At 33.9% G+C, this 14314-nt stretch overlaps 1 protein-coding gene across 3 annotated transcripts in view; it reads right to left on the bottom strand.

Moving 5' to 3' along the window:
- GRIK2 (glutamate ionotropic receptor kainate type subunit 2) overlaps positions 1–14314 on the bottom strand; it is a 389366-nt gene that overhangs the window by 15913 nt on the left and 359139 nt on the right. For all 3 annotated transcript variants that reach the window (XM_071548811.1, XM_071548810.1, XM_071548812.1), the window contains exon 16: positions 3565–3815. In XM_071548811.1, the coding sequence (XP_071404912.1) occupies positions 3565–3815 (251 nt within the window). The remainder of the gene's footprint in view (positions 1–3564; positions 3816–14314) is intronic.

Raw genomic sequence — 14314 nt, 5'->3', positions numbered from 1 at the left:
TGTATGCAATTCATTTTGGCAAGAGTGAACCAGATAAATTTATGCCATTTTCAAAGACATATTTAGTCTCATATACAGGTCATAGCTCAGCATTCAGAATTTCTTGTTCAATAGAATCTACAGTTGTAAGTAAAACAGTTTTGTACATTACTCGTGTGTATTTCCAGCTATTGATCTCTGCTGTGGGCCCAGTACTGCTAATTGCTCATTCACTGAGCCTTGTTTGCACAGCTGAAGAGTGAACTATTTACCATGGAAAGTTCAATATTTTTTTGTTGCTTCCTTGGGAAATGCATGGCAAATATAAACCAGTATTAATTTATTTATTGGTTTTATTCCTTTTATAATAAATTATAAACAAATAACTGGTTCAGAGAGGTTAATTTAATTTATGTGTATGTTATGATTTGATTGTGTAACTCCAAAAATACTTTGTTGGTGTTACTGTTTCAGTAATTACAATTTAATTTAGAATTTTGTACTATAGGAAGCATATGACCTCATCTCCTATAATGAAATGAACAGTTAAGTATGTGTCTGATTTCATGCTATTTGAAGTACTTAACAGTCCAAAATTAACAAAATGTATATCTGCAATTTTTACACAAGCATACCTAGTTCTGACCTGCGGAAGTCTCAGTGAGTTTTGAATGGCTATAAATGACAGCAGAATTTAATCCATATATTGTTTTTTTCAACTCCATACTTTCAGGATCTTCTAGAAAATATTTAGTAAATTAGGATACTCCTTTCTCAAGGAAACTAGCTCTAGTAAGTGTGAATGACTGACAGAGTGACTGTGATAGCATCCTGGCTTATCTTTCCTTTGGAAGGATGTCAATAAAAGAGGAATTTTTCTGTGTCCGGAAAGTGTTATGGTGGCGTAAAATCATCTGTTTCCCAGAAAGCCTACAGGAGTGTCATATGTTTCCTTTGGATTTTTGAGCACATCATGGGCATACATGTTCTGAACCACTTTGCTTGCAAGATGCAACATATTTTATTTTAGCAAATAACACCATTTTGTCTGCTGCTTTTCTGAGCTCAATCGCTTTCAAGATTTCACTCCTCCAAATAGGTTCACACCAGCCAATGTCTCCTTTTATGTGTGTACTCCAGGAACAGGGTGACATAGGAAATGCTTAAAAAACTTATCTGTATTATACACTTTCAAATCTGCATGGCCTCTCTGCTGGAAGTACAGCTGAACAGTTTGTATACGTTAAAAAGCAAACACACGTGCCCACATATCTCAGGATATTCCATATGCTCAGCAGCTGAAGTTATCTGATTTGTTTTGTTTCCTTGGTTGTTAAATGACCTTTGATCTTCCCTGTATCCAAATATTGACAAAAATTATACAAATTCAATGATACTCTTATTCCAAAGGAGTAAAACCATAAATTTTACCAAAAATAGGTGCCTCTTCTCTCCCCATGGGGTAGACAAGACAGTTTTACTTGCATGTTTTACTCATCCTAGCAGACTTGTAGAGGCAGGAGACAAATGACAGGACTCCTCTTCTCTTCTTTGGCTACTCTTACACCCTCTCCTAGGCAAAGGGAATCTGCTACATTTGGAGAGGTTGGAAGAAGACATTTTCTGAAGGTCTGTGGGTGCTGCATTGAAGAGTGGGTGAAGGGGTGCTGGGGTATGTCAGGTGTAGGGATGTGGGCATCATTTTCATGTTAAGTTCATTCCATAAGAAAGATTGCACTGAAATTTTCATGGTCTCTTCGACATCAGGGCACGTGCATGTATCAGGGAGGAGAGGGAAGTTAAGGAATTAGAGGCAAGAAGGAGAGGAGAGAGACCTGACTCCTCTGCTTCAGATTTATTCCTAACTTTCTAAAGTGTCTAAATACTTGATGATGAGACCTTTCTGGAACAATTATTGTTGGAAGGTCAGATTTCTTCAGTCATTGCTACTTCTAATCTGACTAATAAACAAATGGGAAAAAAGCAAACACACAAAAAAACCAACCAACCAACGAAACAAACAAAAAACCCCACAAACACCACATAACACCCAAAACTGTAGAGTTTAAAGAAACAAATCCTTAATTAAGAAATTTGTTTGCTTTCTGTCACAACTTCCAGCATGCTGATATTGTCACATAAGACATGCATTTACACCTTGCAAAACACTGAACTCATGGAACAAAATTATTATCAAAACAGTCCTGTTTTTCTAAGTGAGTGCTTGTTAAAAATATAGAAAAGATAAACCAAATTATACCAATGTTCTATCAGATCCATTTCCATGCTAGGAATGGATAAAAACTATTGAGAATAACACATTTGGTTTTTTAAGTAACCAGTATGTTTTTCCTCCCAAATTCATTTCAGAAACAACATTCCAATAGTATTTTAACAGATAGAATTAGCCTTTAGTATCATAAAGATGAGGACCTATAGTGTCCTTTAACAATTAAATAAATGTACCCATCTTCAAACAGTGTTTAGTACTTTGAAACCTCACACTGCCTTAGTGTATATTAGAAAAAAAACCCTTTTTTAACAGTATCTTCATAACAGGACGCTTGAATACCAAAAAGTTGTGAAAGAAGTGAAAACAAATAGTAAAATTTCTGAGTAATGATTCAAGTTACAAAAATTCACCAGTAGCACCTGGAAAAATGCCAATATAAATATAGTTTTTGGATTTACTACAGATTTTATTGAATTAACTTTCTAAATATAAATTTAGAAATTGCCATAGGTCACAAACACCTCAAAAGCAAAAAAAAAACAAACCCAAAAACACAAAACAAAACAAACAAACAAATGAAAAAAATCCTCACAAACCAAAAAAGCCCTAGTAAAATCCAACACTTTCTCTCAATTTTTAGAATTCAAAATGTTTATGTTTAAACATGGGCATATATAGAGAGAGAAAGGTTTATTTAGTTAATAAGCGAAAAATTTAATTTCAACTAAGAATTTCTCAGTATATCACTAGTCTTGGCACAATTACAGTATAAATTGCAAGTACAGAACAAGTTAACAAAAGTTTCAAGACCGGGCCAGTTTGAAATTACAGGAAATCAGATCAGTAGGAAAACCATCAAAAAAAGAATCACACTGATGTAATGTTTTCCAGATGCTACCAGGACAATTTTGCAAGTATAAACTCCTGTAAAGAACATTTTTATAAAGACATTTTTAGATTTTGACTTTTAGGTACAGACAGTTTGTCTTTTGAAAATCAGAATTATCTGTAGAAGATTAATTTGTTTCCCATTACAGTTTCAGATTTCTTCTTCATCCATAAAATTAACTGCAGTGAACTTCCAGGAGTAAAAAGCTGTCTTTTTTCATGCTTGAATAAGAGGAGAAATAGTCACTTGTCCTGAAATCTGGCTACAATTAAACACATTGAAGACAAATTAAAAGCTGTAAATATAAAACTTTGGATAACTTGCTGTCATCCTTTGTTGTAGAAGTACTGTACTATAACAATAAACAGTAAGTATGCATCACCTACATTTCACTACCAGATATTTAAAGAACTATTTAAATAGACCATTAATATAAAATAAAATAGATAACGACTATATTTACCTTTTCCAACTGGGCATTTTTTTTTGATTTATACAAAAACTCCCCCACTGCTACAAAGACAGAAAGCACCAATCCCGCTGCCAGCACGATGAAGATTCCTCCAATGTTTTGAACTCCCAAAGCACTGGCCTCTTTACTTTCCTCCTCTGGGCAGCCATTGCCTCTCCACCATTTCTCTTTCATCATGTGGAGCTTGCCCTCCTCTTGTAGCTGAAGAATTGCTATAGTGATCTTGTCTCTATATGGAGAGCCTAAAGAGACCACAGGGAAGACATATTGCATGGCAGGTATATGAAATGTTAGTTATTCCTGATAAGAATAAAATGTAATATAATGTCACATGAAAAACTATATCCTTAACTACCATAACATTGATCAAAAATTCATTTAGTTCTCAACTTGGTCACACTGGTCACATAAATATAAACCCCCATGCAGACACACGTATAGACATATATGCACAAAACTTGATCCAGCTGGCTTTGCCAGTAAACCTGGCAACTTGATGCAACAATTCCTACAATAATTAGTCCCATGGTCTCAAAACACCTTCATACTCAACTATATTCAGCCAAAGAATATTCTTTTTTCATTACTTTTTTCCAGTAAACTTTTAATTATGGTGCAGAGATTTAGTCTAATATACATAAATCTGCCATCTGTTGCTTCAGCTTGTTACCCTAAAACTAATATAAGGTCTGATATTTAATGAGAATTTGTCCTAGTTTAGCAGGTGGGACCAGTTTATCAGTGTGTGGGGGTAATCAAAGTTATGTATTCTACACCCTCTATTCATTTCCCAAAAACAATGGACCATTTGCAGCAGCTGCCCAGGGTACACCTGACCCCTCAGGTTGTGACCTGGGTGTGAAAGACATCTCTGAGATAAGAGCTGTGATAACCCCCCTCCAGGGAGTTGTTAGCACCTTCACACCCAGCCTGAGGGGGCGTGTCTGCTAATGGGCCATCAACAATTCCAAAATAACCCATGACTCACAGAGTTAGATCACCCACTGTGTGACTCCCCACCCTGAGGGAGGTAGTGGGTGATCCCACCTGGACCTCGGGGTATATATCGTGGGATAAAAAAGACCTCAGGGGTCACTCGTCAGATCAAGAGGAGGACCAAGACCTCAACAGGAGGAGACCACCACTCTCCACCAGACTGTAACTGTCAGCTGCACCAATGGATTTTCCACTTTGGACTTTTACTTTGGACTTGGGGGAACCACATAGGGTTCAGCACAGAGACTGACAAACCCCTTTGTGCTTGTGCCCCAGGGTGCTGAGTTATACTTCTGGGGTTTTGTGGGTTAACACCAATTCTTCTCTTTGTGCCATTGCATTTATTGTAATATTGTTATTAAATTGTAACACTGACTTATAACCTCCTTTGTGTTGCATTCATTTCTCCTGTGGGTTTGCCTTTAAACCAGCACAGAACTTTATCCTATTAAGTTTATTAAAAGATGAAAAACAAATGATGCGCCAGAACCAAGCCACAAAAATCTCTATTTGAGAGATTGTCAGGCACTTAAGACACCTTCCAAGCATGCACTTACTTATTCATAGTAAGAGGTAGCAATACATTCAGAAGGATAACGTCAAGTGTGTTTGGATAACAGGGATGCAAAGATCTCATATTTTGATGTATTGCTTTTCTCATAATTAATTATTTTAAAATGACATGATAATTTTGTAGCTTTTAAACATTTCAGTATTTCAAGGAGCATTTCAAAGCGTGGTGTCATATCTGTGTATGTCATCTGCTCTCTTTTTCTTTGCATAGGGCTTTTCAATGAGTATTTTTAAATCTACATTAATAAATGAATAATGGCAATGGAGAAAGCTTTCTTTTCTTTTTAGAGAGTAAATCACATGAGTTAGAAGTGCTTTCTATGTTAAGGCTTGTGTAATGTTTAAGGAGAGAACAAAGCCATCATTTTTCTCCTTCTAAAACAGGAACAAAAGACTCTTCATTAAAGTGGTTAAGAAATCTCAGAGAAAAAAAAAGAGTAGATGAAAAAGTGTTGCATTCCCTCTTTCATTTGATATTAATGCAATTCCACAGTGGCCCTCCTCTTTTTCTTTCTGCCATAATAATTCTACTTAGTAGCTATAATTTTTAGGATTTCCTTCAGCTTGAATAATAAAATGCATTTTCATTAACTTGTTACCTTTAAAAAACCCTCTGTATCCATTTGAGAAATGCTGTTGATTTTACTTTATAATTTACTGTGATCAACTTTGAAGGAGCTGAAGTGCAGGGATAGGATATTTTATAGTCTTTAAACTGACAAATGAAGTATATATGTATTTTCGGAAGGTTGGGGTTTTTTTTCCTTATTCTTCTTTAATTTCTGTTAACATATCTAGAGCTTATCATTAGAATGAAGCCCATAGCAAAGGGCTGCTGTGCCAGTATAGAAGTAGAACATAGAAAGGACTATTAATTGCAAAATACAAAAGTACCTTTTCCTTTATTAAAGAATAAAAGGTGGGAAGAATCATTCTCAAGGTTTTTAAACTGCACGGACTTGTGCTTAGAAAAGGAGGATGTTTTTTCACTGGGAGGTAAACTGTGTTTGCTAAGAGCTATACAGGAAATAGAAAGGACAACAAAATCTTTTCTACTCTCTTGTGCATGCAGAGGCCAAAGTCACACCATTTCAGACCGTCCTGATTATGCTGAAACTTTGCAAAACCCCATCCTTCACATGTTTCTACAGTCAGATAGAAGAAGAAAAGTGATTAGTCCACAAGAGCCTGGGGAGGTGTAAGTGCATTCTGTAATCTCTAGGGGATATTTTCAACATTACACTGCATATAAATATTTAAAAACAACAACATTAGATTCAGAGAAATAATCTTGGACCCAGTTTAAGCTCTATTCTGATCTGACAGGCTGCTTTCTAATTAAACTGATTTGCATTTTGTTTCCACACTTACTGTTGGTCTAAATATAGTGAGTACCATCTATTCTTCATGTATTATTTATATATTCTGGGGATCAGATTTGTACACTTAAAATTCTAGCCTATCTGCAGCAGTTGAAAAATGAATTGACTGAGGAATTCATAGACAGAAACCATAAAACATGGACTAATCCTGCCTACAATCAATTAAATTTATAAAGGTTGCATTAGAAACATGTGGTTAAAAGTGATTCTGTTCAACAGTATATGTATTACTTAGTATAGGTGATTTGTAAAATTTTACACAAATAGTTGTGGAATGGATATATTACAGGGCTTTTGGTGTTTCTACTGCAATACTTGTATTTGTTATACCTTATTATCTTGTCTTATTATCAGTGTGGGATGGCCATCTTAGTATATTGCTGCTGTTAAAATAAGCTTATAAAAATTTATACTCATGAAAAAGCCAACATTCAGTGCTGTAGTTCTATTCTATTTCTGCAGGACTTAGAATGTTCTGAATTCATTGATTCACATTTTGCAACAAATACTGAGTACACTTGACACCTAATATTTGGAAAAAAAAGCAATTTTTGGTGCTGCTTATACTTGCGTATCAACAATATTTTCAGATTATATTTTTCCTTTTTTTCCCTTACAAGGTGGATTGCAAGTCCCAGCAATGGAAAATCCACCCAGAAGCACCTGAAGTAGCTAAAAGTATCATGGATCTGTGGATGGCAAAGGTAGTTTAAAAAGAAAAAAGAGAAAAAATATATAGAATATGGTCAAGGCACCTAGATTACCCTTTGGATGTTAAAGTTGTTTTCCTTGCAGAATTAAAAAAAAAATCTGACATTTACTGGTAATTTCCCTTATCACTGTTATCACTTGATGAATTGAGCACTTCCATGAGGTGGAAGCACTCATCCAAGAAGTCCATGTCCTGCTTTTTTTTTTTTCTTCTTTTTCTCCCCCCCCCCCCCATAATTGTTTAATTTCATTTCATTTCAATTCTCATTAAAGAGAATTTCCTATTCAAAACAAAATCAAACAAAAAAAAAAGACAATAGAAATTTTAAGACTCACAGACAATACATATGAATGAATTTGCAAAATAAATATGGTATGAATAAGAGTCCATATGAAAAAAGGAAAAAAAATAATAGAGAGTAAAATTCTGAAATGTGAAGAAATAGAAGCTTCACATCTTGTCATTCAATAATAAGACAAAACAGTTGAAAAAAAAACCAATCTAACAAGTTTGAGCATGATGGGAAAACAGGGAGGGAACATACAGTGATTTTAAAAATTTTATTCCAAAATCAAAGGAAAAAAGTGAGTGTATGATCTTACACTGAGTGCAGAGAAAGACAGAAAACCAGTATAAAAATACTTGATTTTTTTCTCTCTTCCCTTTTCCTGGTTTCTACTGCTTTCAATTTTTTATCAACTGATTATTAATTCCAAAGTGAGACTGAAGGGCCTACAGAATATAATCTTTATATTATTTGTGGATCCTAATCTAGCTGCTGTTTGCAGGACAGAGAATTTCTGCCAGAAGAATTTTATGACTTTCTGTCATAGATTAAAGAGACCTTAGTGCCTTCCTACACAGGTTCAACAAGCTCAATAAGGGCTGCAATGACTTCTACTTGCAGTTCCCTGGTCATGAGAATTTAAAATAAAAATGAAAATTTGCATTAAAAAACTTTTTTTTGAAGCATCTGTACGAAACTAAGATAACAGAACCTCTCAGATTTACTGCAGAATCTATACACAGATATGTTTTCTTCCCTGTAGTCTCAGTATATAATGATTTATGCACATAATATATTTAATCATAAATTATGAACATAGAAGCTTTTCATATAGACTTCACTGCATACAGATCAGTATTTTGAAATTCTGCTGATCTAGCTGGTCTTGAAAATGCTTCCTGCTAGATTATAACTTAGTAAAATCTCTTGCCTGGTTATTTTCAGCCTGTTTTACTCATTCCATTATTATGAAAGAAGCTGAAGCATGCTGGGACTCATAGAACTGATTTGGACTCTCAGAAATATGAAAGGAAAATCAGCATTCTGCTAAATCCTTCATTAAGATAAAGTTGAACCAGGATACTTTTTGTTTCATCATTTCAGGTGTATTTTGCCAAAAGAAATCACTATGAATTACCTAGTATTTTGAAAGTTTGTGCCCATGAGGCTTTTGATTTGTTAGAGAGTAAAATACACTCTGAACACTCACAGACTACTGATATCATCTTTTATTCCTGTTACTTTTTTCTTTTATTATTAATAACATCAACACTATTCTACTTATCTTGCAACATTATTTCATACTCTGTATGTTTGGCCTAAGCAAAAGAGAAAGATAGGAAAACACAATCATATTCAGAACCTAGGTACAAAATTTAGATAATTAAGAACTCCTTTGAGTAATGAAGTATTTATTGAAAGGAAAAAGCCACATGCAACAGGAAAGATATGTTTTGAAGCTGTATGTGAAAAGTTTACATTGCAATGATGCAAGGGATTTCATTTACATGTAAATGTGGAGTAGATGTTTAGACTATAAGGAATCATGATAAAATCATGAAAAAAACCCAAACACCTCAGCTTCATACATCACAGGGTCTGATAAACCTTACAGAAATGCACAGCACAGTCAGCACTCTACTAGTAGTATGGTAAAGACTGGCACAGTTATACCATACCATAGGAAAGTATTAGGCAACCAAAGGGCATTGGATATAGAAGAAGCACTTTATCTCCACAGAAATGTTTGTTTTAGAAGTTACAGCCACCTCTTCTCCCTAACTCTGTTAACCCTCTCTAATTAGGATGTGAAGGAACTGAGAGAAAGAAGGGTAAACATTGCTTGGTTCATTCTTCCTATCTGTGGGTTCTAAAGTCTCCAAGTGACATACAAAGGAAAAACAGGGAACCTTTCAGACCTTGGCTCCACTTTAAAAACCAACTTATTTTTCTATATGAAAACATCACCAAGGATACTTTCCAGGTCATAGAGTTATGCCATTGCTATAGGTTGGGACTTGATGTTTTAAATTTCTTTGGCAATGATAGGAAACAAGCAACATGCCACAGTGAAAATAAGAGCAATAAAGCAAAAGAAAATGCAAGAATTCCTTAGAATTCCTTCAAATTTAACACAGAAGCAGATTCTCCTTTATCTCAAAATATGGATCTCAGTTTAATTCCAACTAAATAAGGAATGGACACCAATGAGGGGTGAGGGGAAATGTGCAAAACTAACCATTTCCAAGGTACAAAAAATGATCAGGTATTTTTGTGAGTATACAAAAACCTGAGATCATTGAGTTATAGCATGAGATGGATGTGTATTCTAAATATAGGTTTGATAACAGGCTTGCTTTATTATGTTAAGTCAAATGCTTTTCCCTTTTTTAGCTCTGTGCTTCACAGCCAATTTGTTAGTTTATGAAATACTCAGACATCTCAGCATTCTCATGTCTAGGGTCTATATAAATTAATAGCAAAAAAACCCAAGGATACTGAAAACAATTGTTATATTAATAATTTTTCAGTGGACGTAGATCTTTTTAAAGTAGAAAAGTTTTTAAATCTTGAATTTTCCATTCAAAGAGACAAGTAACATTTATATATTTCTTGTTCATTAGTGATTAATGCCTTAATATCTATTAAATATAGATATTTAATATCTAAATAGATTTAGATATTAAAACATAGTGACAAAAATGTATTTCTTGCCTCTCTACCAACTGTCCTTCTATTTCCTTACAGACTTTTAGCTCTTTATAGCTTCTGTCATGAAGAAGACTTTTTTAAAAATTATTTTAAAATCCCACATGTTATGAACACATTGAGAATAATAACATAGTGGCAGGTCTAAGACAAGAAATTCTTTCAACTTCGCAAATTTGATTTAGCTGTGTTGCATATATATTAGATTCCCCATTCTTTCCCTTCTTATTAAATGCAAAACTTTGAATTTTACCGTTATTTTCCAAAGAATATAACAGGATAAAATACTTATCAGGATGGGTTAACTTTTTTGATGAAAAAAATCAGTGTTTCTTCATTCGTATTGCTAACCCTGACACTTCATGCTGCATTAAGAGTATAGTATTTTAATATTAGACATACTGTAAACATTAAATATTTATTAAGTTGCAGTTACTATAATGGAAAATCGTCAGTAGATATTTACAGCAGTCTAAACTATCCCATATTTAAACTAAAACTGGAAACATTCAAACCAAAGCTGTTCACTATCGGTTTATCTACATATATGGCTTGGAAGAGGTACGTTGATGGTAAGAGGCAGGAAACACTTAAAATCAGTATTGTATGCCAAATGTATTCTAAGTCTTCTCACATATAGTGTGGTCACTAATTGTATTCACCTCTTCTCACTCATAATCATTCCCACCTCATACTAATTTCTGGTCACTTCTTTATAGAACCATCATTTAAAAGTTCATGTAGGTTTATAAAGCTGAAATTTAACCAAGGTGGAAGATGTAGCTGAGATTTATTTAATATTAATTTTCCAGCCATAAGTATACAACATAATTGATACCAAAGTTAGATGACTATTTGGGAGCTGGAACTATGATAACCACTAAATAATTCTTGTGTTCTATATACTTCTTGCTTTAGGGCTGGGAAGGGAACAGCCTTGAACATATTAATTTGTAATATATCTGTCTTCCAGAGTGAGATTACCAAAAATTCCCCCCAAGACCCCCAAGAGGATGTCACCTACAATTATTAATATGATGATAAAAGGTTTAATAGTAAATATACACCATTTTTCTCTGGTTTGGTTTGGTTTGGTTTTTTGTTTGTTTGGGGTTTTTTTGTTTGTTTGTTTTGGGTTGTTTTTTTTTTTTGGTTTGGTTTGGGTTTGGTTTTTTTTGTTTGTTTTTTTGTTTGTTTTGTTTTGGGTTTTTTTTAATGTAGTATCAAGATAACCTGAACAGAATGAAGAACTGTTTGTGGATTTTTTACTATTTTAAATACTCAGAGGGTTATAAAATTTTTCTATCAGACATGTTTAATATATTTTTAATTTTGTTTTCTTTTTCTTTTTTTTAATACTGTTTTGTTTTCTCAGTCCCTCCTGAAACTATTATTATAAACTGCTCTAAATCACATTTCTTTGACAGATTACACACTGAATTCAAACGAATGTCAGTAACATTTTTCAAAACTCTTCATGCATTTTAACATCACAGACAGTTTGAAAAGATTATAAACATAATGCACTGTTATCTCTTTATCCCTGTTGAATTGCATAACTGCAGAATAGGAAGACATCTTTGTTGAAACTTCTACTGAGAAAATCAATATTATTTTTACCACAGATAAAAGTATTTCATATTTATACAGTACTTTCATTTTTCAATTCTTGCAATTCTGTATCATTCACATATGAACGGTTTGCCAATAAAGCCTCGTTAGCAAGAAATATTTATCTAACACTACCCAGTAATAAAGAGATGACTCAAGGAAGCCTAATGAAATGCTGTATACAGTTCTTGTCTACTTGAAGGTTTTGCTCAGGCAAGTAAGATTATGTTGAAAGGCAAGAGAAGTGTAAGATCATAACAAAACTGTCCATACCTAAAAACCCATTTCACAGTTTTGCATGAAATTCCTTGGCAAGCTATTAAAAGAAATCTCAAAACAATAAATGTCAGTGGTTTGCTATTAGCAATTTCATCACGGGTGAGACATGAGGTGGTCTTGCATACATCTAACTGCAAACCATGTGAACACCATGTGTTGGGATGCAACACATGGGTTGCTGATAATTAGGGGCAATGTATCAGAACAGAGTCACTTTAAATTTGTAGACGAGTCTTTGACAATGCCATACATAGAATCATAGAATCATTAAGTTTGGAAAAGAGATGCAAAATCATCAAGTCCAACCTTTGACCAAACATCAGCATGGTAACTAAACCATAGCACTAAGTGCCACATCTAGCCATTTCTTAAACACTTCCAGGGATGGTGATTCCACCACTTCATCGGGCAGCCCATTCCAAAGCTTGTCAACCCTTTCAGTGAGGAAATTCTTCCTTATGTCCAACCTGAACCTCCCATGGGGCAGCTTGAGGCCATTTTCTCTTGTCCTGTTGCCAGTTGCCTGGGAGAAGGGGCTAACCTGCTTACAGGCAATTGTAGAGACTGATGAGGTTTCCCTTGAGCCTCCTTTTCTTCTAGCTAAACTACCCCAGCTCCCTCAGCTGTTCTTCTGTGACTTATTCTCTAGACCATGGGTATGACATATGTGTATGTCATACATATATATTGTCCTAGGTACAATAACATCAACATTGATGTTAAAAATAACATCTTTGTTTCATTTACATCCATTTGGTAAGTTACTGCTATAAAACACTTCTCTAAGGCAGAATCTGCTCATAACAGCTACCAAAAATTAAGTCTTTTGGAAATTCCTTGTTGATATAAAGTTCATTCTCTTAACACACCTCTAATATGACAGTGCTTAAATATGCTCATACTCCTGAGGAAAAAATAAAAAACAGTTCTTTCATCAAAAATGTTAGCTACATATTCTTACATTTCAGAAATAATAAATCAACTGCTCAAGCAGTTGAAATTCTCAAATTAGTTTCAATACATGGTTTGACCTGCATAAAAATAAATAATTTGCACCTATTTTTTGTGCATTATGTTCAACTAATGAAGACAAATGGATTAATTTGTTTTACTTACACGAGAATTGAAGCTCAGCACTTTTATGCATGCATAAGTGATGAATACTGCAGTTCAGACTGTATGAAGGATTACAGACCAAGTGCAGGCAAGCAGAAGAAAAAGGTCTCCTGTCTTGGTACATGGTTTCCTATTTATTTCTACAGAGACAGATTTGTCTATATGTCTTGCATCCATGAACTGGGAAAAATGCTTATATGAGGTAATTTGTATGGTCTGGAAGCAATAAGTAACTTTAAGAGAACTAAGATGTCTTAACAATAAAACCAAATTATTGCTTAAACATTATTATTATTATTGTTATAATTATTTTTATTATTATTTTTGCTATTTTTATATTATTATTACTACTACTACTACTATAGATTTTGAAAACTATGGGGGGAATTTTTGTATGTTGAGTATTCTTACTCAAAATGCAAACAAATATTTGACATTAACTTAGAGTTAATAATATATATACATAAGAACATAAGCACAATTTCTAGATATAGTGCTAGATTGTGAGATGGAAATTTTTCTCCAGGAGCAGTAATTTACAAAGGTAATAAGCAAGGATGGCTCAGATATCCTCAGTGTCCCACAGAATATCAATAGGAAATAGCTACAGTTTGAAACCTCAACAATGATTAAATTGAAAGCCAACATTAACTGTTGGGTTCAATACTTTACAGAGAAAATCCAGGAATACATTTGCAAAGATGAAAATTTTAAATTTCTGAACTGTTTACTATTTTTAGATATGTAGAATTTTGTTTCAGTTACATCATCTAAGTGTATTGTTAACAATTTTGGGGACTAAGTTTGTATGTAATTTATCTGCTATTCCTTTCAGTTTTGAAACTGCCTGCTTTTAGAAAGGCTCCTGTATCATTCACAGCCATGGGTTTGATGGTTTTGCATAAATATATTTAATCATAGATGTGTAAAGAATATAGACCTTCTGTTTACCCATCAGTGTCAGACACAACAGTTACTGCAAGAGTAGAAGCAAATCTCACTATCTCTATGGAGCCTAAGGTCTTTTTTCTTTTTCTTGTATTACTTCAAACAAAGCAATATATAATTCTGATTTTA

Source organism: Pithys albifrons, chromosome 2 (genome assembly GCF_047495875.1).
Source record: "Pithys albifrons albifrons isolate INPA30051 chromosome 2, PitAlb_v1, whole genome shotgun sequence".
NCBI classification, from domain to species: domain Eukaryota; kingdom Metazoa; phylum Chordata; class Aves; order Passeriformes; family Thamnophilidae; genus Pithys; species Pithys albifrons.
The sequence above is the reverse complement of the archived record's forward strand: the minus strand, read 5'-3'. Positions and strand labels throughout refer to the sequence as shown.